Source organism: Molothrus ater, chromosome Z, assembly GCF_012460135.2.
Source record: "Molothrus ater isolate BHLD 08-10-18 breed brown headed cowbird chromosome Z, BPBGC_Mater_1.1, whole genome shotgun sequence".
Taxonomy (NCBI): Eukaryota; Metazoa; Chordata; class Aves; order Passeriformes; family Icteridae; genus Molothrus; species Molothrus ater.
In genome coordinates this window covers 64,608,484-64,631,490 of record NC_050511.2, presented here as the reverse complement: position 1 = coordinate 64,631,490, position 23,007 = coordinate 64,608,484, and the positions used below count along the sequence as shown (strand labels likewise).

General features: G+C 48.9%; 1 protein-coding gene across 1 annotated transcript in view; it reads right to left on the bottom strand.

Annotated features, from left to right (window-relative positions):
- Positions 1 to 16,029: 16,029 nt before the first annotated feature.
- Positions 16,030 to 23,007, bottom strand: part of LOC118699160 (uncharacterized) — a 31,086-nt gene continuing 24,108 nt past the window's right edge. Inside the window, 6 exon segments of the mRNA XM_054517980.1 lie at positions 16,030 to 16,119; positions 17,476 to 17,613; positions 20,540 to 20,736; positions 21,138 to 21,237; positions 21,915 to 22,032; positions 22,579 to 22,691. Coding sequence (XP_054373955.1) covers positions 16,030 to 16,119; positions 17,476 to 17,613; positions 20,540 to 20,736; positions 21,138 to 21,237; positions 21,915 to 22,032; positions 22,579 to 22,691 — 756 coding nt within the window.

Genomic DNA, 23,007 nt, shown 5'->3' with positions numbered 1-23,007 from the left:
GGCTATAGGTCACTTTCCTTTAACCCTTTCTATTGGACTATTTCTCATACCCCTGTACCCTAGATAAAGAGCTGCTTTTGCCCAGCTCGGGCAGAACAGCTGTCACTGGGAACTTCGCAGAAGAATCAATAAAGACGCTCCTGTGGAACCCCACACAGACTTCTCCTCTCTCTCCCTGTGTCTGCCTGCCTAGGCACCTAGCAAGCTGAAGGGCTGCAATCACAATGAGCTGATAGTCACTAAAGAGCTGCTATCACTTAAACTTGCTAAGGTGGCCTGCGGCTAAGAATTGCTTGGGAGCTCGGACAGTCTGTCCTGAACCAGACTGCGCTACCTGGGCCGCTGCAGCCTGCTGGAGACACCCCGAAACCCAGCAAAAGGTCGCAAGAAATGGCGCACCAAACAGAAGGAACTCTGGAGCAGCATTTCTTTTGAAATCGTTATTGCCTTCAGACTGCTGGGACCCCCGAAGAAAAGCCTTCATTATAGCAGGACTCTTCTGCAGGGGGGGGGGGGGGTCAGTCGACCCTCACAGCTGAGATCTGAACGAGTGTTCGAGGAGACTGACAACAGCAGACCGCCTCCAGCAGACCCCTGACCCACACCCAGCTGAAGAAGTGTAAGTTTTAAAACAGCTTTAATCACGGGCATCTTGGGTCCCCTTTTTGTTTTTTTTCTTCTTTTTTTTTTGTCCTTTTGTCTGCTGGTAGGGAACGGGAAAACATGGGATCAAAACTTAGTACATTGAAAGGATCCCAGAAGAAGAGAGATTTATACTTACTAATCCTAGAAATCTTATCTTCTAACAACTTTTCTTTCTCTAAACGTAATCTTCAAAAACTAACCTGAAAAAATTTATAAAACGGATTCTTTCTCAGTTTCCAGATACTAACACAGACATCATTACTAAAGACTTCTTTTGGGACAAAGTTGGGAACATGATATATAACTTCAACTAACCAAGATTTTTCTGTAACTCAGTTTATTCCTATGTTCCACATTATAACTAAAGCCATAGAGAAAGCCAACAGAGATAGCTCACCGGCAACCTCCCGCAGCAGGGACAGACAACCTCCCTTCAAATCCTAATCACACTGATAACAATCTTTCCCTGGAATTCCGCCCTCCGGCTTCGGGTCCCATTGGCCCCAGTGCCACCTGTGCCGCTGTTCCATCCTCTGTCCCTTTCCCTGCAAACCTCTCGCTGCTTCCCTCCGCACCTGCAGGGTTCCAGTGGTCCCCCCTTCCTCAGCCTGGACGCGGCAAACACGAATACTGCAGCATCCTGTGGCTTATCTGCAAGTGCAAATGTGCCTCTTTCCACTGAGTCGGCTCCCCCCACCCTTCTTGCTGCTTCTCCTACCCCTACCACGGCTTCCCCTGCCCCCACTGTAGCCACCTCTGCTGCGGCTCCCCCTACCCCTCCTCCCGTTCTCCCCACCCCTCCCGCCGCAGTCCTTCCCACCCCTGCCACCAGTCCCTCAATCCCAGCCCCCACCGCTGCTGCTGCCGCCTGCACCCTGGTGTGTATCCCTGTCCCATCCCTGCCTGCCCTAGCGGGAGGTCTCCCTGCATGCCAGCGCACCCCAGCCCCAGCACACCTCGCTGTACCCGCGGCAGCCCAGACCAATCCCACCGCCCCCTCTGCCCCGCTTCTCCCTTACCGCCACCCCCAGGCTTTCCAGCTGCCCACCCACCCTCAATGTCACCCGAACGCAGCCTCAGAGACCCCCCCACGGTACCAGCCCACTTCCCCCACCCTGTGCATGCCATGGTGCTGCCATTCCAGCTCCACTGCTGGCTCCCTTGGCCAACCTCTGCCACGTGCCTCTTCGCAGCCACAAAACCCCTGCAAAATCTCACTCCAACACGCCGTAAAAAGCATAGGGCATGGCCTGCTCGCTCTCATTCCTCCTCTAAGGACAGCAGTGACAGTGATTTTGATTCTGATACAGAAGACATTGACCCATGGGCTCTAATTAAGATACAAGTGACCAAGGCAGGAGACTGGCAGATGGCACAAAAAATTAACACCTTCTCCGTAGATTATAAAAAGGGAAAAAGAGGAGGGACCACTAACAGAAAGACATGGGAACCTAACTCAAATAAGGAACTCATACAATTAAGAAATATAGCTAAAGAACATGGCAGAAGTCCACATCTTTTTAGAAATTTCCTAGAAGCTATGTTCTCAGCACATGTTTTAGTACCCCATGACATTAAAAATATTGCCCACTGCCTCCTTTCCCCAGCAGAATATATGTTATGGAAAAGGCATTGAAAAAGACAATTCAAAACATTATCAGACTCATCTTCTACAAATGCTGATAAGTCAGATTTTACAGTTGAACAGCTGGCTGGGGAAGGGGATTTACAGAAACTCTCTGACTAAGCTGAGACCTAAGGAAGCATTACAAGATGTGGCATTTGCAGCAAAAACCTCCTTACTTCTTACGCCAGATGACTCTATCCCTACCCAACACCTTTCTAATATTCAACAAGGAGTAGATGAAAGCTTTATCAAATTTGTGGACAGAATTAAAGATGCTCTGAAAAAACAGATAGAGAGCACAGAGGCAAGAAAGGGCTGTTATGCAAGCTTGCCATGAGTAACTCAAATGAACAATGCAAAACAATTCCGAGGTCTCTACCCTTGGATACAGAACCTACCTATTACATGCCCTGTTCTAAAAGACTTTTCTACTGTTTTCCCTCTCCGTTTTCACACTTGTTCAACAAGGTTTTCTTTCTAAGAATATTAATCACAATATCCCAAAGGATTAAGAAATGCTTGGGTATTTGTTCCCTAAGCATTTACAAAGGAACAATTAAAAAAAAGATCTGTATACATGCTGGATGTAAAATGCAAATAAAAATAAACTTGAGAGTTCTCCCAAAAAACCTTGAGAAAAAACTCCATGTATTCTGTAACAACCAGAGTATTCATCTACAGAATACAATAACGGGCACATTCTAGAAGACAAAATTTGGACAATGATTCTGCACAGAACTATATGCTTTCAAGCTTTTTGCACTTCAGGGGCAGTGCCATTCTCTCAACTGTAATGCTCTGAGCATCTTCTGCTCACCATGGCAGCTTTCTGCTCTCCCCTGGTACAGATCACCCTCCCAGCAAAGGGGGAGTGCAGCCACCACAACTCGCAGCCCCTTCCCATGCAGCAAGAACCTGAAGGAGAGAGATGGCTTTCACCAGCTGCTGCGGGTTCTACTAGTGCCACCTCTCGGCTGCTGAAAGCCTGAATGTCTGTGTTGCAGTGTGTTAGTTTCTGAGTCAAATCTTCTGTTATCTTGTGGTACGTTCGAGTGCTCCCCGAGTTACTACAGTTAGTTTCTCCCCTGTGTTATGCCCTCCTACCCAGGCGTCCCTCAAGGAATCCCCTCCCTCCTCACCAGATTTTTCCCTGTCTGTCAAGACAACCCGGCCCCTTTGGCCCATCCATCAGCCCAAACCCTACCCTTTGTTCCAGAAAGTTCCCTGTCTCTCACCCTAAGATCCAATCCCTATCCCAACCCTCTCTCCTCCCCTTGTTCTGATTTGCTGTAGCCCTCAAAGCCACACCCTGAGAGTCGCTTCTTGGTTACTATATGGTGTCCACCCTCCACTTTGAAAGATTTTAAAAAGCTGTGCACAGGCGTGTTGGGAGCTCTTTTCACATCTGCTTGCCTTTGGCAGTTTTCTTCTATGCACCTTTCTCCCGCGTCTCCTTATAAATTTGCTGTATTTTATGCTGCAGAAGAGCCTCCTCTGCCTCCTTCAGTCGGTTCTTGTCGGTCCTCCAGGGGTCTCTACTGCTAGGCAGTTGGCCTAGAGGTTCTGGCTCAGGCAAAACCCTAACCTAGCCAGTTCCTCACTCTTGCCATTGCCTCTGGAACATCACAGACCTAGCCAGGGCTCCGGAGGCCAGTGACAGTGACCCATGCCCTGGCATGCCACAGCCCCCAGAGCCGCACCTGCCAGGCCACAAGCCCCAGCCCTGGTCCCCACTGCCGGCCTTGGGGGCTCCTGGGCATCCTCACCCTGAGTGCAAAGGCAGCCACAGGAGCCCCCCCAGGGCGCTCTGGATCCAGGCTGCAGACACACTAAAGCCAGAACTGAAAGGGTCATGGATGAGGACTGCAGTTGGATCTTGCAGTGCTCACCACCCCTACCTGCCCTCTGAGTGAACCCAAACCTCACCTGCTGCACCTTGAGCACATTTACCCTTTTTGCCCATCCTGGCATGTGTGGTGTTCCCACATCACAGAGCAGCCCTTTGCAGGGAGTGACCAGCTCCCAGCTGCTTTGCTACCCTGGCTTAACTTTCTGTTTCCCAGCAATGAACTTAACAGAAACACTCATGAGAATTCTAGCACAATCATTGGCTTCTCAGGAACTCTTAGGCAAAAAAACTCCACTGATGACTAGTTTTTGCACAGAAGAGGAGGTACTGACAAGCATAAGGCGCAGGCAGGCTCTGGCATAAGAATTCCTGAGCCACAGGATTGCATGCACTACTGTTGCCAGCTGCTTTGCTCATATTTTTAGAGCCAGTTCTGGACAAAGGCTGCTGTTGACAGAGTAGGAAAATGTAGAGAAATAAAGGTGCAGGACACAAGCAAAAAATCTCAGGAGGGAAAACACTAAGAAATAGAGAGCTCAACAGAAGTCCTGGGAGATGGTTCAATGGAAAATGGCACCAGCAGTGAGCAGAGCCCGAGGCTGCTCACTGCCACTGCAGGGGTTCCTCAGTCGCCTGCTGCTTTGTGTCTGATCCCTGCTGGGCTCTCTCTGCCCCTGCAGCAGACGCAGCCCTGCCTGGAAAGGGCTCCATGCTCTGGTGTTCCGGCCTCCTCCAAGCTACATTCTTAGCAGCACTGAAAGAAGAGGTGAAAGCAAGAGCCATTTTCTGTCCTGCCTGGAAACTCCTCTCCTTCAGTGCCACTGCCAGAGATCATCCCTGTGTCAGCTTGGCTCTGTGCCTGCTGCATTCTCGTCCCTGTGCCTGCCATCAGCTGGAACTCTCCTGCACATCAGCACTCGCTGTCCCACATGATGAAGAGAGAGCTGTGTCAGAAGAGCAAAGATTGCATTTTCTTGGTCTTTTGAACAGCCACAAGAAACATGAGTCCAAAGAACTTTGTTGTTTGTTCCTGGCCTCCTTTTAGGTAACACTTTTCTGCTTTAATACAAAAGTCTCTTTTCCCACGTGGATGGAATGATGTGGAATTGGCAGTTGCTTCAGGCTGTCAGGCAGCATGGGAGTTTTGTCTTGTCTCTGCTGAGGATTTGGTGAATTTTCCATTGGTCACTTGGTGGTGTCAACGTGGGCTGAGCTCAGCAGCCGACTCTGCTGTCCGCAGGGGATGCATTGGGACGCCAAGGCCCTCAGGGCTGGAATTCAGGGGAGGGCGGGCTCGGAGCGCACGGAGGCTGGGCCCGTCAGGAGCTGCTGCTGCTGGCGCTCGCTGTGCTCAGCCCGCTGGGCCGAGCAGCCGCGGCCATGGGGACACAGGCCGGAGCTGTGGCCGAGGCCGGCAGGCGGCCCGGGCCGGCTCGCAGCTGCGAGGACGCCGGCAGCCCGTGCCCTGAGGCCGAGGCCGTGGCGGGCAGTTTGCGGGCAGGGCTTTTCCGAGCCGGCCGCAATGTGCTGCCTCCCGTGTGGGCCCGGCTGCGGCAGAGGCGGGCGGGAGCGCGGCGGGGCCGGCAGCGGCGGGCAGAGGCCGCAGAGAGCAGCAGCCCGGCCGGGCCCGCCGCGGAGCGGCAGGGAGCTGCTGGGCAGCCCTCGGCCGTGTCTGTGCGCACAGGGCAGGAGCAGAGGCCGGAGCAGAGGCAGGAGCCGCGGCAGGAGCCGGCCATAGCGGCAGCTGGCCGTGCCCAGGGCCGCAGCCGCAGCTCTCCCCTGCCGGCCACAGCAGCAGCCGCTCGCCTCCGAGGCTCCGGCGCTTGCCGAAGACGAGGGGCCCGGCCCCCAGCGCGCCCTGGAGCCCCGCAGCGAGAGGAGCCGCCGGTGCCGCAAAGGCAGCGCAGAGGGCACAGGTTGAGGAGGAGGACGTGAGGCTCGCTCTGGGCCGCGCTGGGGCAGCTCTGCCCTCTCGGCCTTCGCCTTGAGCCCTTTGCTGCTTTTCCATGAGCCCTGATGGCGGTCCTCGGCCAAGGGTCCCCGCAGCCCTTTCCAGGGCTGGCAGAAAAGCTCCCTCAGTGACAGAATCGCAGAATCACTGCCTTGGAAGACAGCCACTTTCAAAAATGATCGAGTCCAACCCATTTCCTAACACTTCTACTAAAGCACGGCACCGAGTGCCACATCCAGTCTTCTTTTAAAGGCTTGCAGGGATGGTGAGTCCACCAGCTCCCTGCAGGGCTCTGTCCCAAGAAGAACCAAGATAACACTGGGGCCTTCTACCCCCCGGCACTTGGAGCTCTGCAAATTTGTCTTTCTGCTTAGGCAAAGACCGTTGCAAAGGACTGGGAAAAGTAGTCACAAATAGAGTAGTCTACAGAGCTCTAAATAGATGTGCAAGCAATACAGAAAAGATAGAAAAGAAAAAAAGGCAAAACCCAAATGGCATCAGCAAAGTCTTGGGCATGAACACATAGCTGCAGAGGGTCTTCTCAGCCCTATTTCTTTGTATTTCTGGGAAGCAGAGGAATCCTGCTTGAGCCTCTGGGGAGATGGGTTTGGGAGATAAAAGTTCATTGCTTTTTTTCACCGTGGGGCAGCTCCCATTCCTAACATCAGCTGAGCCTCTCTCCAGCCTGATGTCTGTTGTGCTAGTTGCAGCAAAACAATTGATGGCAGACAGAAGACACTGACACTTGCAGAGATGTGCCTTCTTCCAGTGCCAGCTGTGAGTGGGAGTCAGAAGAAAAACTCCAGAAAGCACAACTGCATTGGAAGATTGCTTTCCTTTTCATTCCATAAAGAAGCTCTAGATCCACTTGTCAATTGTCAGCTGTTTGTTAAGGATGGGAAGTTGTCTTCCATGATTTTTTTCATGTGGTTTGGGAGTGGATAATGGTCTCCTTCATTCACCAACAGCAGACCAAAGTGCCTTGGGAATATGACCCATGTGGCAGTTTTTGACCAGCCACGGTATTTGTGGATAGAAGAAAGCAAGGGCAATGGTATTTGCAGCCAAAAGCCAGCAAAGCTTGGCTCAGCCAAAACATCCTGGGGAGATAGAGGCCTCCAGCTGTTGCTAGAAATGAGCAGAGTTCCAGCCAAATGGTTCTGTAGCACTAAGTGCAATCTCTTTGCCTGGATCAGAGCCTTGCTCAACTGAAGAAGCAGAAAGATGAGCAAGGAGTTCCCAAAGGCCCATCACATCTTTTTTTTTTTTTTTTTCTCATCTTGTGTAAGTTTTCAACTAAATGTGTGTTTGCAGTTGAGCTAATGAGAGAACAAAAAAGTAAAAAGAGGCTTCATGGCAGGGCCATGACATTCCACAAGAGGAATCAGTGGTGTGCATTTCTTGGACCTCTCTCAATCCTATGAAAGTATTGTAGCCCTGATTTAAAATAGGCCGAGGCCAAACCAACTTGGAGAGACAGAGGCTAAAATGGCTTATGGGTTTTTTTTTAGGAGTGAGGAAAAGTACGCAAAGGGTGTTGGTTTGTGACATTTTAAAATATACTACCTCAAAATTACCAACTGCAATAAATCAAGAGTTAAAAAAGAAGTGTTTTGGTATAGGAATTATTAGAAAGACAAAAATGTGCAGATATGAATGCATATTTTCATAAAAGTCATGAAATTATAGAGAAAACAATAGATGCCCTGAAGTACAATACAAAGGCAGGTAGAACTGGACTTGAATGATCTCTTTTTCCAGTGCTGGAGTTTTTTCCTTGTGAAGAGGAGCTCTAGGGTATTGCTGAAGGAAAGTGACTCAAGCAGGACGGGGCAGCGAGCCGTGCTCCGTGCAGAGGCTGCCAGGGGCTGCCCAGAGAGCGCCCTGCTGCAGCCAGAGCCCTCCTGGCCTGGAGCCCAGGAGCAAAGGGCCAGGGCAGCCACCTCCTCCTCGTCCTGACCCTGCCACCGCTCCCTGCTGCTGCTGCTGCTGAGGGAAAGAGACTCTCCTAAGGCCCTGTGAACGAATGCACTTACACAGCCCTGAGGATGCCAGTGAAGGAAACCATGTGTCACATAACACCTGTATGACCAGAGTCACCAAACACCACCTAAACACGGAAGTGTTGCACCTCTCTAGGACAGGCAGAAATTTAAAGAGTTAACTGGGGACTTGAGGGCAGAAGAGGCCAGAGGAGGAAAACAACTCCGAGGGGGGAAAAGCCACCATATCTGGAGGTGAAAACATCTCTGCCTGCTCAGAATCAGTCGAGGGAACATGTCTCTAATCCTCTCCTGAAAGGGATGCTTTAGGGGACCTTTGCACCTCCAACAGCCTTGGACCAGGGCCGGGAAGATTCAGTTATGTAAATGTTAGATAGATAGATAGATAGATAGATAGATAGATAGATAGATAGATAGATAGATAGATAGACAGATCTCATGACTGAAATCTCTCTTTACTGTCCTCTCTGTTGCTACAGACATCAACACTTGGTTGCCAGTGTCCCGCTCAACTAAAATTCTGAGATTGCTCTCCTGTTGCTTCGGAAAAGCACACTGCTGGGGAATCTGGAGCGTGTAGGTCCTTATGGAAAGGGATCAGATCCAAAGCATTGCACTGGGAGCTGCACTCTTTGTGCATCTGTGCTCAGGCAAGTTCTTCTCTTGGACATGACCACACTGAAGGTGGTAGGAAAGTGGCTGGAATCAGAAATTGTTGTTGTTCTATTTTTAGAGTTTCACATTGTTGTTATCAGACTTCTAAAGTCCATACCTCCTTGGTGTATCCTCATGGCTGCAGATCTTCACAGCACAGACTCTTTCTTCTGCATGTTGCTCTCTCCCTCAGTTCAGAGCCCTTTCAAAGTTCTCCCTGACTGGCTAACCCGCCCCCTTTTATCCCAGTTAGCTTCATTAGTCACAGCTGCAGCTTAATTAAAGACATCACAGCTGCAGCCTATCAAAGACAACTGAGACCTCCCAGAGCAAAGCCTATACACAGATATTCAAGTACAATACATTTCCTCTACTATAAGAAATGCAGCCCAGCCCCTCCCAGCTCCTGTGATCTTTGAGGAGCAGCTGGAATGCAAGGGCATTGATCTCCTGATCAATTCCCAAACACAGCACACACTGATTGCCTGGGCTGCAAAAAGGCACGGGCACTGCTAAGCTCAAAGTGATCTGTAAGGCCATACTGGCTGGCCTAGAACCACCACAGCTCCTTCTACACCAAGGTCCCTGCAGAGAATGATGTGTTCTCATGCAAAACTACTGCATTCTCCTGAAGTGACACCTGGGAAATTAAAATTCTAGCAGACCCAGTCGCAGTGCAGTAAAGCGGTAGAAAATAATGAGGAAAAGCACCTTAGTTGGGAGAAAAAGAAATGAATAAGCCTTCAAGCAAACAAAAACAACAAGAAAAAAGGAGAAAAGTCACTTCCAAAAGTGGCTGAAATATTTGAAAGCACTGAGGAGATGCTGAAGGTCCCTCAAGAGCCTCCCACTGTCCAGGCTAAAGCTCCCTCAGCACCTCCTCACTGGCCTTGTGCTGCACCCCCTTGCCCAGCTCCCCTGTCCTTCTGTGCACGCGCTGCAGCCCCTCAAGGACTTTCTGCTGCCCAGGGGCCCACAAGTGCACCCAGCACTGCAGCTGTGGCCGCAGCGCTGCCCAGCACAGGGCCACGCTCACTGCCCTGCTCCTGCTGCCCCACTGCTGCTGACACAGGCCACCATGCCCTGGGCCTTCTTGGCCACCTGGCCACATGCTGCCTCATCCTCAGTGGCTCAAGGCCGCCAGCAACCCTGGCTCCTTCTGGCCCACGCAGCTCCCCAGCCACAAAATTTCCTAAATTACTTTAAATACAGCAAGCACCATTACAAGATGTCCTTGTTTTTCTACAGCTGCATCTTCTAAGGAGACAGCATTAAATTTATCAGAGTAGAATTCTCAGTCACTCTGACTAATTTGAAATCGGCTAATTTTAGTCTATAGGAAATTGCTCTTAGTTCAGTATTCCCCTCTAGGTGCTGTCAGGAAGCGACATTCTGTCAAACTGATTTTATATTTCTTCAGGGCTCTGAGATGGAAAGTAGGAACTCTCCACTTTAGGCCCATGTTTTTTTTGTTGAAGGCATGAAAATGGATTTTCTTTTGGCCTCCCTCTACACTCTACTGCTACTGGCCAAGCTGACAGCTGGGTCCATAATTTCTCAACACCAGGAACATGAAATCTCACTCACCTCAGGATCAACTCCACTGAATACATGCTTCAGGTGACCTGTAGTGTGCAATGGAAAATGAAGCAGATGCTTTGAGAAAACTGCTTGGGCTTGTGAAACCCACAAAACAAGTCAACCCAAACAGAGATGATTTCCCATTTCACAACATCCCTCCAGGAGACATGTTTCATTCACACAGCCAGCAAGAGATCAGGAAAATATTTTTGCTTGTGCCTACTCTTTGGCCTACTTTGTCAGTAAATGACTACAAACATGATGAAGAAAATTCAAATTGTTCTTGAACACTTGGTGTTCCTCTTCTACCAAATACATAAAGCAGCTTTTTTAATCTCTCCCTTGGGTCCTTTTTTTTTTTTAAAGTCAGTTGCATGCACGAATTCTCATTAACTTGCTGGAAACTTGTGCCCAGAAAAGCTTCCCCAAAATCCCCCTGAGCTGCAGCAGTTCTGTTGTGAAACAGCACAACAGTAACTCCAGGGTTCTGGAGCAGACCCTCAGTGCTTTGGAGTTTGCATTTCATTGCAAAGGGAATCTCTATTTTAGCACTCACTAAAGGATCAAGTTAGACAGTCAAATCCCTTCATGACAAAATTTTGGAAGAAAGAAGCTTTCCCTGAATTCTGGGAACAACTGCAGAGTTTTTAGAAGGCCTTCAAGAAGGTCTGCCAGGCTACATTTTCCAAGGTGTCTTGCTTGTCCCAGCAAACTGAGGAAATGACAGACTCTGCTGCCACAAACTCTCCTGTGGAGGGAACAGAAGCCCTGCAGGTTGCCTTGCAAATGCTGCCCTTGTGGCTACAGACACCCCCTTTTTAGCTGAACACCTTGACAGGAGCTTTACCAAAGCAGTGGCATCCTAATGCTCTTTCTTAGTGACTGAGCTTCTGATTTTGAAACAGAAAGAGCAGGAAGACATACAAAAGCCAGGTTAGGTTACACCCTAACCTAAGCAGAGAGGAAACACCTACTTATGTGTGAAGTGTGTAATGAAATAGGCACCATAAGTAACGCCATATGCGGCGAAAAGGACAGGTGCAAGTCTCTCAATCATTGTAATAGTGCCCTGCAAGTCTGCAGCCTGCGCTCACCCAGTAGAAAAAACGAGGCTCCTGTCAGTGTGCAAAAGCCCACTAACAAAAGCATTGCCCAGGAGGATTCTCCTGAACTGAGCAAGTGCTAGGGCTGCTCTGACACTCAGGCCTTCCTTGCACCAAGGCACCCTTCTGATGTCACCACGACAATGTGGCAACCATGCCCTGACATCACAAAGCAAACGCTCCATGTTGCTCTGTGAGTTTTTGCCAAGCACTAACCAACCTTCCCTACAGCAAACACAAAAGAGCCTGGGAAGTTCTCCTCTGTCACAGAGCAGCACAAATTCCCCTTGTGGGCCAAAGCCTGTCGTTCAAGGTATCCAAGAGGAACTCCAAGAGTGCACAAAGCACCTACAGCCTGTAGCCCAACTGAGCACTCAGATGGGACACAAGCAAAGGAAACCAGAGCAAGAAAATGGCCCAAAGCATTGCCCATCTGAGAAACAACACTTCCTTTAACTTTTTAGAGGTTTATTAAACCTTAACAAAGGACTGAATAAGGAAAGATTGCAGCACTGGGAGTCTCCACGACTAGCAGCCACATGCTCATTTACAAAAGAAATGCTCTGCCTTTCATACCCTTAGCCCCTCCAAAAGTTTTGTCAGTCAACTCTTTCTCTGCTGTCCATTGGTGGAGATTACTTTCTTGCACCTTGATTGGAGGTCAGGGGTTGTTCCACCCCGCCTGCTGGTCACAAGCCAGCCCTCCCCAAATGCCCTGACGACCAAGGCTATTACAAGGGGGATAAGAAAGAGGACTGTGGGAGGACATATTACAATAACAGCACTTTCCATTTGAACATAATATCTGTCCACATAATAGCTATCTCTTAATTGTGAGAGCCAACTACTACATAACTCACCTATATTGCACAGAAGCAGGAGAGAAGGCACTGTTGGCATCACAGCTGAAATCATTCCTTACAAATCTCCCCACATGTTTGCACATTTATTGGACATGGCCAGGACTCCTGTGGATGTACATCTCTGCCTTTCTTCCCCTTTGGAAGCAGTCAACCTGGCAACTTGTGGAGAAACCAAGGCCTTTGTGGGGGCTGCATTGCTCTGCACACACCCAGGACACGTGTGGCACAGAGCTTTGGTGCCTAAAAAGATCAACCAGAGGAAAACAGCTGAAAAAGCTTTCATTTTGACCTTTCTCACCTGCTAACAGAAGTTGCCAAAATGAAAGTTTCCAAGCAGGGCCTGATCCCTGCTGCCAGCTGAGGGTTAGAAAGAAGGCATCACTTTATTTCAGTGCTGGGTGCATAGGGAATCACTTCCCTAAGGCCTGCACAGCCAGCAATCTCACCTACCAGTTTGTATGCATGGAACTAAGACATGTTCAATACTTTGCTGAAACTCACAGGCTAAACATTACAACAGATTTATTGACATATTTCAATCACTTCTCAGAATTTTTTGACATCAGAGTAGGAGTGTCCTGTAGGTCCCTGGTGGTCACTGCCACAGGTTCAGGAGGAGACCCATGCACAAAAGAACCTAAAACGCAACTGAGCTTGCAAAGCAAATTTATTCCATTAGTTGCAGTAGCAAATAATACATACTGACCTCTGGATTCCCAAAAATCTGCTGAGCAGGAGAAGGAGATGGAGCATGGTGCTCGGCAGCAGGGGAAGGTAGGCAGTGCACTTCCAGGACATCCCCTGGATCAAAACAGTGTGCATCTCATCCTTCTCACCCTTCCAGCTCAGAACCAGGCCTTGTATCTCCTGCTCAGGAGTGCCATTTTCCCAGTTACAGCATCAGCTCACACATGGCTGGCTGTGAGATGATGGCTCAGGATGACTCCATGACTCCTGCCACCAAGGGCTCCATTATGCACTGTTCCCCTTTCAAAGCTTGACTGCTCACTGATTGACCAATAGATTGTTTCTCTTTCAAGGGTCAAGGTCCCACCTGTTAAACAAGACACCTTTCTTCATTGTCTTGTCAACCTGCTCAAACATGGATCAAACATGGCAGGGCCTGGGACACGACTCCGGTTCCTGACACAGTTGTTTAGGAAATAATCCCATTGCTCAAACTCTCCTTTGGTGGCCAAGAGCCTCCTAAAAACACTTTCTTCCCTTTGAATGCATTCCAGCTGCCTTTTTAGCAGGACCACTCTCCTTATTCTCAAGGCCAAGATAGCCACTTGCACACAGTAAGCACTGCAGTGGGGGAATACAGGGTTCAGCACTCCTGTTAAAGCTAAAGGAATTCACAAGACTAAGCCCTGTTTGTTACACTTAACGCCTCTCCTTCCTGTTCTGGGAATCAAACACAAGCATTTCAGCAATACACCCTGCAAGTGCTCCTGCTGAGTGAAGCCACATTGCTGTGTCAATAAAGCAGGTGGGACTGAGTTTCTTCATGCAGGGAAAGCCAATTCTTTATTCACATAACTCATTTTTATATTGTTTTCACAGATCTCGTGTTCAACTCCAACTGGCTGGTAGTTTCCTTGCCACACAATTGATTGCTTAGAAGGTGTTTTGGTGTGTACATGCTAAGACTCTCTCTTCTTAAGACTCACTCTTACTTAGGTGATTACATTTTTCTTTTGTGGACACTCATAGGACAGATTTCTTGTTTATTCCAGATGCAAACAGTTTTCTTAGCACAATAGCTTGTTGTGCTAACTGCACTCATGACTATTCCCATGGGAAGTTAGCTGGCTGCACGTAGAAGACCTAACAGGCGAGCTGGGAATTTCCCATAGCAAGGCCTGATTTTATAAGGACTTTCTTTTCTAATAACCCTACCTGTGTGCAACACATTATGACTTTCTTTCAGAAATTAATGAAGAAAACACAAATTGCCTACTGAAAGGCTTCTGCCCCCTTCCAAATCAGTTCACTCCTCAAGCACAAGCCTCAGGCACATCCCTGACTGCCTCTCTCCCAGCAGCTCAGAGCTGCACTGCACAGCGCTTGCTGTGTGCCAGAGAGCACCAAGCAGGCTGGCCTGGTGGGCCTGAATATTTCTGCCAAACACTCTGCACCTCACACCTTTGCTCTGGCTGAGTGCAGAACTGCAGGATTGCAGGTGCTTCCTGCCAGAGCTGCGTGAGGCGCTGGCTCCTGCAGACGTGCCCTGCCAAGCTGTCCCTGTCTCACGCTGGCCTCGCTTCCCCTGGCAGAAGTGCCGGGCCTGAAGGAGGCTGCCCTGTGCCCCAGCCTGCTGAGCAACCCGGCTCCCTGCCCCGGTGCCCAGAGTGCTGCACACACTGCTGACCTTGGCCAGGAGTTGCAGGGCAGCCGGCAGAAGAGGAGGAATCCTCAGCCAGCCCAGCGGCCCTCGGCTGCCCTTGGCCTTTCTCTGCTCCTGGGCACACTCCAGACGGCCAATGCCTCCAGGCCGGGCTGTGCCCAGCACGGCTGCGCTTCCCCTTGGCAGCAGCCAGCTGCCACCTGGGCTCTGAGAGCACAGGATTCGCCCGCTCCCAGGAACAGGCACGCAGGGCCCGGCTGCTGCCTCTCGCAGCTCCAAGGGCCTCCTTCCAGCCTGCCTCTGCCGGGGCTCAGCCTGCTCCCGCCTCTGCCTGGGCTCTGCTGGGGCTCCAGCCCGGGCAAGGCCGGGCCCGCTCTCACCTCACACGCGCTCACAGCTCTGCACCACAGGAGACCCTGCCGAGCACCCTCTCTGATCTTTCTGCTTTCTCACTTGAGCAAGGCTCTCCTTCCGCCAAAGACATTGCATTTAGGGATCCAAATGCAAGTGGCAGGAGCCCAAATGCTCTCCAGTCACAGCTGAAGGCATGAATCTGCACAGGATGTTTGGGCTGCCCCATTCTTCCTTTGCTTTTGCCTGCAAATGCCATTGCCCTTTCTGCCTCACCTGGAAGTGTCACAGATGTGCCAAAATGGGACAGTGGGCCGTATTCCAAAAGCAGTGTGGTCTGGAGATGATGAATGAAGAAGAGTCTTCCCCACTTTCAAGGCACACCAAAGAAGCCATAAATGTCACTTTGCAGCTTTAAGAGACAACTGACAGCTCAGAAGGAAATGCTGAGCTTATTCACAGGGTGAGAAAGAATGGAATCTTCCAGATGAGTTAAAATTTCAGAAACTTTATTGATTTACAATCCTACTCTATAATCCTGCAGGGTCATATTTACAGAAAAAATGGACAGCTACTGAACAAACTAGCCTAACCTACTGGAACTAAAGAACTAGGTCTTGTTTTTAATAAAGCTTAATATCCATCTTTGTGGATAAAAATTCAATGCTGCGAGCAGAAAGAAGCAGCAGAAGAGTTGCTGACAGACAAAGGGGTAGCAAGCCAAATCAAATGACCTTTACAGCATTTACCAATTAGATTAAGAAAAAAAGATGCGTGCTTGCCTCAGGATAAAATAGAGCTACCAATCAAGAGATGCATGGACAAAGCGCAGCAGCCAACCAAACAATGCATTACTCTATAGACCTATAAGATAGGAAGTAAAAAGAAACAATGTTTAGAAGCACAATAAATGGCTTCTCCTTGATTCACATTCAATTGTGCAGAGTCCTTTGTCTTTTCTTCACATAATCCTACTCTAAATCCTACACTACAATCCTACTCTACAATCCCACTCTAAGATGCCTATGGAGTAAATAGTGCTGATGTGATGATCACAGTTTTCGCATGTCTATCCTCCTCTTCACTGAGCTGATGAGTGGTGCCAGGGTGTATGCTGGCTTGGCTGATGTTACAAATGGATGCTGTCCACAGGGAAAAAAAAAAAACAAAAAACAATCATTACTTTCCCGGATCAGTGCTTCACAGGCTCAATCAGGATTGCTCTGGTTCTCAGACAGACCCAGAAAGAGGAGCAATGGGATCATCTCCCAGACGTCATGTGCAGGAGCTTGCCATCACAGGCAAACCTGGCCCAGAATCCCATTCATCCATTTATTCTGGTTTTTTGATCTTGTTGGGATTTTTGCCCTGCCAGTGCTCTAGAAATGATGCTTTCTGTCCCTGGCGTTTCTCCCTTGCAGGAAACTCCATTGACTCACATAGGTCCCTGCCTTTGCAAGACAGGCACTGTGCTGATTCCCACAGGGAGACAGAGCAGTGTCTGCCTTTCCATGGCCTGCCCCTCGTGTGCTGGATGGCACCTTCCTTCCCAGCAGGGCCAGCCCAGTGGCACTGGGCCCTGCAGTTCCCTCTCTGCCACACAACCTGGCAGTAACCCTGGCACAGTTCCCATCTGCTTGGGCGTGCCAGGCAGCAGATGGGGCTGGGACAAGTCCCTCCCAGCTGTCCCTGTTTGTGTGGCAGAAACCTCTAAGGGTGGGCTGGGGGGCACAAACCAGGGCCCCTCAGAGGCTCCCAGTGAGACCCCCAAAGCCCCTCCTGCCCACAGCCAAATCTCTGACTGCTCAGCTGGGACTGGCTTCCTTGGGTTCCACCACCACCATTTCATGTCTCTGTACCCTGCATTGCTCTGCTTCAATTCTTTTGCCATTAGATAAAACTGAACACCCACCAAATTACAAAAGAGGGTGACAGAAACGGTCAGAGGACAGAGCAGCTCTCCTCTCAGGAAATGCGGAGGGAGGTGGAGTTACTCAGTTTTGTGAAGGACAGGCCCCAGGGAGACTTTGTTGCCACTTTCCAAGACTTCAGAGTGGTTTTGAAGAAAGTGGGGACATCTTTTTTAACAGGGCCAGTTACAATAGGATGTGGGTGAATATTTTTAAACACAAAGGAGATCTAAGCAGAGTAGGTCTAAGGAAGAACTTGTTTACTCGGAGCATGGTGCAACCCTGGCACAGGTCGCCCCAAGAGCTTGTAGGCGCCCCATCCCTGTAACCCTTCCGGCTCCAGTGGGAAAAGATTCTGAGCAACCTGATCTCTTTAAAGATGTCCCTGCTCATTGCAGCACACTTGCACCACAGGACATTTACAGGGCCCTGCCAGCCAGCCCAGTCTAGGATTCCTCACCATTTTCATTTGAAGAGCTCCAAGAGTGGAGGTGAGGAGGAAGGGGGCTCATCTGATGCCTTGGACTTGAGTGGAGGAGGAGCCCATCCCTCAGAGCCTGTTTCACCTGCAGCCCCTTTACATTTTACCTGCAGGAGTTCCTTGGCAGACCAGCGCTGCTCCTCGTCTCTCTGCAGGCAGCAGCCCAGGAAGTGACGCAGGCAAGGCGAGAATCGGTTGGGCTGCCGCAGCCGTGGGGTTCTTTTTATGGCTATCATGAGTTTAGCCTGGGGAAAAAGGAAACACCAGGTTCCACCAGGTCCTTTCACATCTCTAAGTGCTCTCCCACATCCCTTTGTTTAACCTCTGTTCTTCAGTGGTAGTTTCTGCCCTGGCAGAGACCCAGAGATGATTTTCCTTTTCCAACCAAAAACCCAAACCCTGATGCAGCCACAGCTTTTCCACCATCCCGCAGCTCTTGCCTTGGCAGCTGATTTGATTGACTGACCTAGTTAGTGGGAGCTACATCAGCAAAGGCACATTTGCTTCTCTGAGGATTCACACCAGCTTGAGAGGCTTTTTGGAAGAGGGTCTTTGCTATACTAACCAATTCTAAGGATTAGTACATGAAAGGCATCTCTGCAGTGCTTGTTGGTCCCTTGAGCATAGGTGCCTGTGGCGGTTTCAGTTCAAAACTGGGCAGAAACACTAATTTTGTCTAGTGGTTTTGTTCCCCAATTTAAAATTTCCCCAGTTCTTAGTTTTTCCCTGCTAATGTATTCAAGAGTGTGGTGGGTTTGGTGTTGGTCAATTATTAATATACTTACTTCCTGTTGTGAGCTAGGAAGATAGGATTAGGAGAAAGTAAAACAGGCTTAAAACTTTCAAAGAGTAAAAAGAAAATGTTATTAATAGCAACTAAAAGAAAGAGTAATAAGGATGAGAATAAAGCCTTCAGAACATTTCTCCTCTTCCCAGAACCTTTTCTTTCTCACTGATAATGTAAAGAAACAAAACCTAAACTTTCCAGTCCATTGACTACTTTGAAAATAGTCTTTCTTCAGTTTACTTAGGGAGAGAAGTCCCTCTTGTTACCTCTTGTTAATCTTATGGGGACTTCTCTACAAGAGGAAAAAACAGTTTTCTTGTGGTTCTTAATTTCTTCATCAATAACAGCTGCCTGGGGAACCCTGTTATCATAAAGTTTCTCTCATTTTCTAAAAGCTTTCCCCCAACTTGTTTATGGGCCATGTTGATCTATGGGGTATTGTTTTAAAGATGAGTTGTTCAAAAGTAAAAGTTTTCATTATCTATTTTTAAAATCATCTTTATCCCTAGGAAGAGAAAATCTTCTCCCGGCAGTACAGGACGATTCTTCTCTCTTTCTCTTGTTTCAACTTCTCATACAATTATAGTTACTTTAATAGCTGCTTACTTTAACGTGGAGGCCTTTGTTCACTATCAATTTGAACTCTTCATCTCCCCATAGTTTCATGTGTTATAAGAAAAAAACCTTTTTCTTCATCGTTTCTAAGAGAATTTTAGCTCTAAAATTAAAATATTTCCTCATCCCTCCCATCTGGGACTTAACTTCTCGCTCACTGATGATAATGTTTTCATATTTATTCCTTCACATACTTATATCTTGTTCTTTTCTCTCATTCGAGGGAGGATAAAAGCACTAAAAGGATTCATATTTTACCTCGAGCCTATAAATGGTCAGCCTAACACCAGTCGGACTAGGGGTTGCAAACAGGAGAAACTGGGGCTAGGGGTGCAGCTCAGATCTAATCAACCAGCCCAGGACTCAACAGTGTCACCCAGGATAATAGAGAGGAAGTTCCTCCTTCCTTCTGCCCGATGGTTGTGAGTAACTTCTGCGGAGGTCAAATCCCAGCCTGGAGCCGGGGCTACTCCCGGGGCCGGCGAGCACAGCTGGGCCCCGGGCTGGGTGCAGTGTAACAAGTAACCAAATATTACCAAGGCCGGCTCCATCTGGCTGCGCAGCACCCCCCTCTCCCTGCCCAGAAATCGATGTTAGGGGGCCGGCAGGCAGCCTGGGAGAAGCGGGGGCCTAACCCCGCGACAAGACCCGCCGGCCTGGCCCCGTAGCAGGGGCCACCTGGCTGTGTTACCTCCCTCCCAGCCAGAAGGGAAAGAAAAAGTTTCTTTCCTCTTTTAACATCTGTTTTTCACAGAGGTGTGTCCAGCTTTCCAGTGGTTAAAAGCTTTATGTCACTTCCCTAAATGTCCCTCATGTAAAACTGTAACAATGCCATAGAACAAAACTCATTAAGCTTTTTGTGCTGTTCTTGAAAACAATGGCAATTGGAAGAAAAGAAAGGAAATCCATCAGTTAATCCCCAGGGAAGGAAACAAACATTTACAATCTCATCTTCAACACAGACACATTAAGATGCCTGCACAAATGTACTGGGATGAAAATGCCTGCTTGGCCACACAGGAGCCACCTGCAGCTCTGTCTCTCAGCAGTCTGAAAATTTCAGCTTCCCATTTTTCAGCAAAAGAAAATTGTCATGGTCAGAAGAAGGAGAGGTGGCATCCCTGTGGTCACCCTCTGCTCATTTGACTACTCAAGTCAATGCATGAATGGTAGGCCCCTCCCCAAAAGTGCCAGGTTTTGGCAGGCTCTCCACATCACCAGGCTCTGGCTTGGTGACGTGGACAACGTGGCTTGGGCTATGAAAGAAACACGGTCACTAAATGTTTCAGCAGCACTGCACAAGAAGCAGAAGAGACTCTGTGGCCCTTACACCCTCATGCCCAGGTTTCAGGAGTGTTTCCCAATGAGAAGAAACTGCACGGGGGATGCAGTTCCTCTCTAGAATCCACTGTTTTAGAAACTTTGTTGGATTTGGGTTTCTTTCCTTCATTTTTGGAAAGGTAACACCACTTCTTAGATACTTGTTTCCTGTTACTGGGGCCATCTCCACAGAGAAAAGAACTGGAACCACTTATAACCCAAAGGAAAGTGTTGCCTGAGAATGGAGTTTGTTTGCATGTGGTGAGGCTTGAGTTCCCCCACTGATGCAACCAGAACTAGAGCAGATGCTGATGTGTTGCAGGGACATTTTGAGGAGGGGACCTTGGTGGAAGTAGTTCCAGCAGATGGCAATGGGATTTTGTCCAATGGCATGCAGGACATGGGACAGGTGAGAAAGACAGTGGGATCAGTGAGTATTTGCTCCTTACCGTGCCAGAACTTTCGCTCCAGTAAGGAGGTTCTTGTTCTACCATTTCAATCCCCACAATTCCAAAAGACCATACATCCACTTTGGGGCCATATGGTTGATGCATCACCACTTCAGGTGCCATCCACCAAGTAGTCCCGACTACTGAGCACCGTCTGTTCTGCTCAGGGGTGAGCTGAGCAGAGAGGCCAAAATCAGCTGAGGAGAAAGCAAAATACTGGTTTTATTTCAATTCTGTGCAATTAGGAAAGCCAGCAAAAGAATTCCCCAGTAGAAGTTGGAAAATGTGCTGTTGAATCTCCTGGCATTGGCAACTTAAAAAATCCCCCCATTTTTTACACTGCCTCCAGCAGTGGCTTTTGTTCCTTGGAAACTTTAGACTTGTAACTCCCTCCCTCTACAAGGCACACACACAGAACAAGGCCACCCTTGACTGCTTGTTCCTTGTCCTACCTCTGTGCACGTTGCAACTGTGCCCTCAGCTCACAGCGGGTGTCCCTGCGCTGCCAGCAGCACCATTTTTGGGGAGCTGGCAGTCACGCAAAGCAGCCCCACAGCCACATCCCTGGAATGCTGCACCTGACCAAGAATATACTGACCCAGCTTGACAGAACCGTCGGTTCTGAGAAGGATGTTTCTGCTCTTCACATCTCGATGGATCACATCGTTTGAATGAAGAAAATAAAGTCCTTGCAGGCACTGAGAAAGAAAACAGAAACAGGAGGGCAAAAATGAGTGATGGGATTTCATCACACAAGAAAGGAAACAAAGAATCTAAAAGATTCCCTCTCCAGGGGAATGGGGAGTAATGGCAGAACACAGTGCCACTGAGAGGAAGAGCTTGCTGCTCCAACACTTGCAGAGCAGGTCCTTTCTGAGGAAAGGCACGTCAGCTTTTGAAAGAGCAACAGCACCTGCTGTTGTAGGCTGTCCCCTGCAAACCAGCCAGAATGACTGCTGCTGCAGTGCATGTGCTCAGAAGCAAAGAGCATTTGGGCTGCACTCCTGTCCTTTTTAGCTGAGGACTGAGAGAAATGAGTCTCTCTTTTTTCTTTGCTGCTTGTTTCAAATCCTGCCACCAGCACCTTTGCTCTCACAGGCAAGGAATGCAGTGAAGACAGGCAAAAGTTTAGCGAGGCAAGATGGAGAACAGCAAATACAAGAGGCAGAGCGAGAGTACAACAGCAGGAGATAAGAGTACTGGCACTGAGTACAGGGAGTGCAGGGGCACTGGCAGGCCTTTCACTTGAGGTGCTTTTACTTGCCCATAGCATAGCAGCCACACAGAAACAAAGCCTGGCACAGGAAATCCCTCCTGATCTGAACCCCCGTTTCCCAGACAATCTTGCCCAAGCCCTCGGAAGCACATCTCTGACCTCCCGACTGATGGCTGCAATGTGGCCTTCAAAGATGTTAGACTCATTGATGACATCTCTCAGAGTGCCTCCGTCCATGTACTCCATAACCAGCCAGAGTTCCTCGCCCAGAAGGTAGCTGAAAGAAGGAAACAAGGGCATGGAGATAAACATGCATGGCTACCTTGATTTTTTGCTTCCATGTTTCTTGTTTCAGGTCCCTTTGTGACAAGGGCAGAATAAAAGGAATAGAGATCCCCTCTTGGCTGTGCATTGTGCATTTGCAATCTGTGCAGTCCCAAGGAGAAAGGCACAGCTGTGAAAAAGAAGATGTCTTAGATGGCCAGCAAGTGAAAAGTGCAGTTTAGTAACAGCCCAGATAAAAAACCTGTCAGGCATGGTGTTTCTGGAAATAAGCACCTCGTCTTCCTGGCATGCACAGCAATGGCAAAGGGGCGACCATCCAAGGGAAATCATCTTTGGAATAATATTCAAATTTGGTGTGCCAGAGAAGACTCATGCAGAAAAAATGCAATCTCTTCTCATCCATTGGAGATGAGTAGAGAAATATGAATAAATAATAAATTTACAGCTCTACTTTCTGCCAGTGACCAAGTGGGTTTTTAACCTCTCACGTTTGCTGTATATAAATGCACATTCATGGGATAAAACCATGACCACTCACCTGTCTAAATAATTCACAACATTGGGACTCCTGTAGCACTTCATGGCCTTGATTTCATTGACAGTTACTTGCTTCCTCTTCAGTCCTTGAAGATTTATTTTCTTTATGGCCACCTAAAATGACATTGAAAATCAGTAACTCGAGAAGTTGGTGGCACGAGACCACAACGCACATGGAGCGAGTGATTTTGCAATGACACAGCTGAGCTGTGCCAAACTGCCTTGTGATGAGGCACTGCAGTAATGAGGAACTGACATTCCAACAGCCCATTTCTCTGCTCCCTTGGGGGCCAGTTACAGGACACGTGGGGCCACTGACATTTTGCCTTGACCACTTGGTAACAGTGGTGTCTCACCTATCACCGGCAAACCTCTGACCACACTCTCTGCTGCTTTGGATGGGATTCAGAAGAAGTAATCCAGGCCTTAA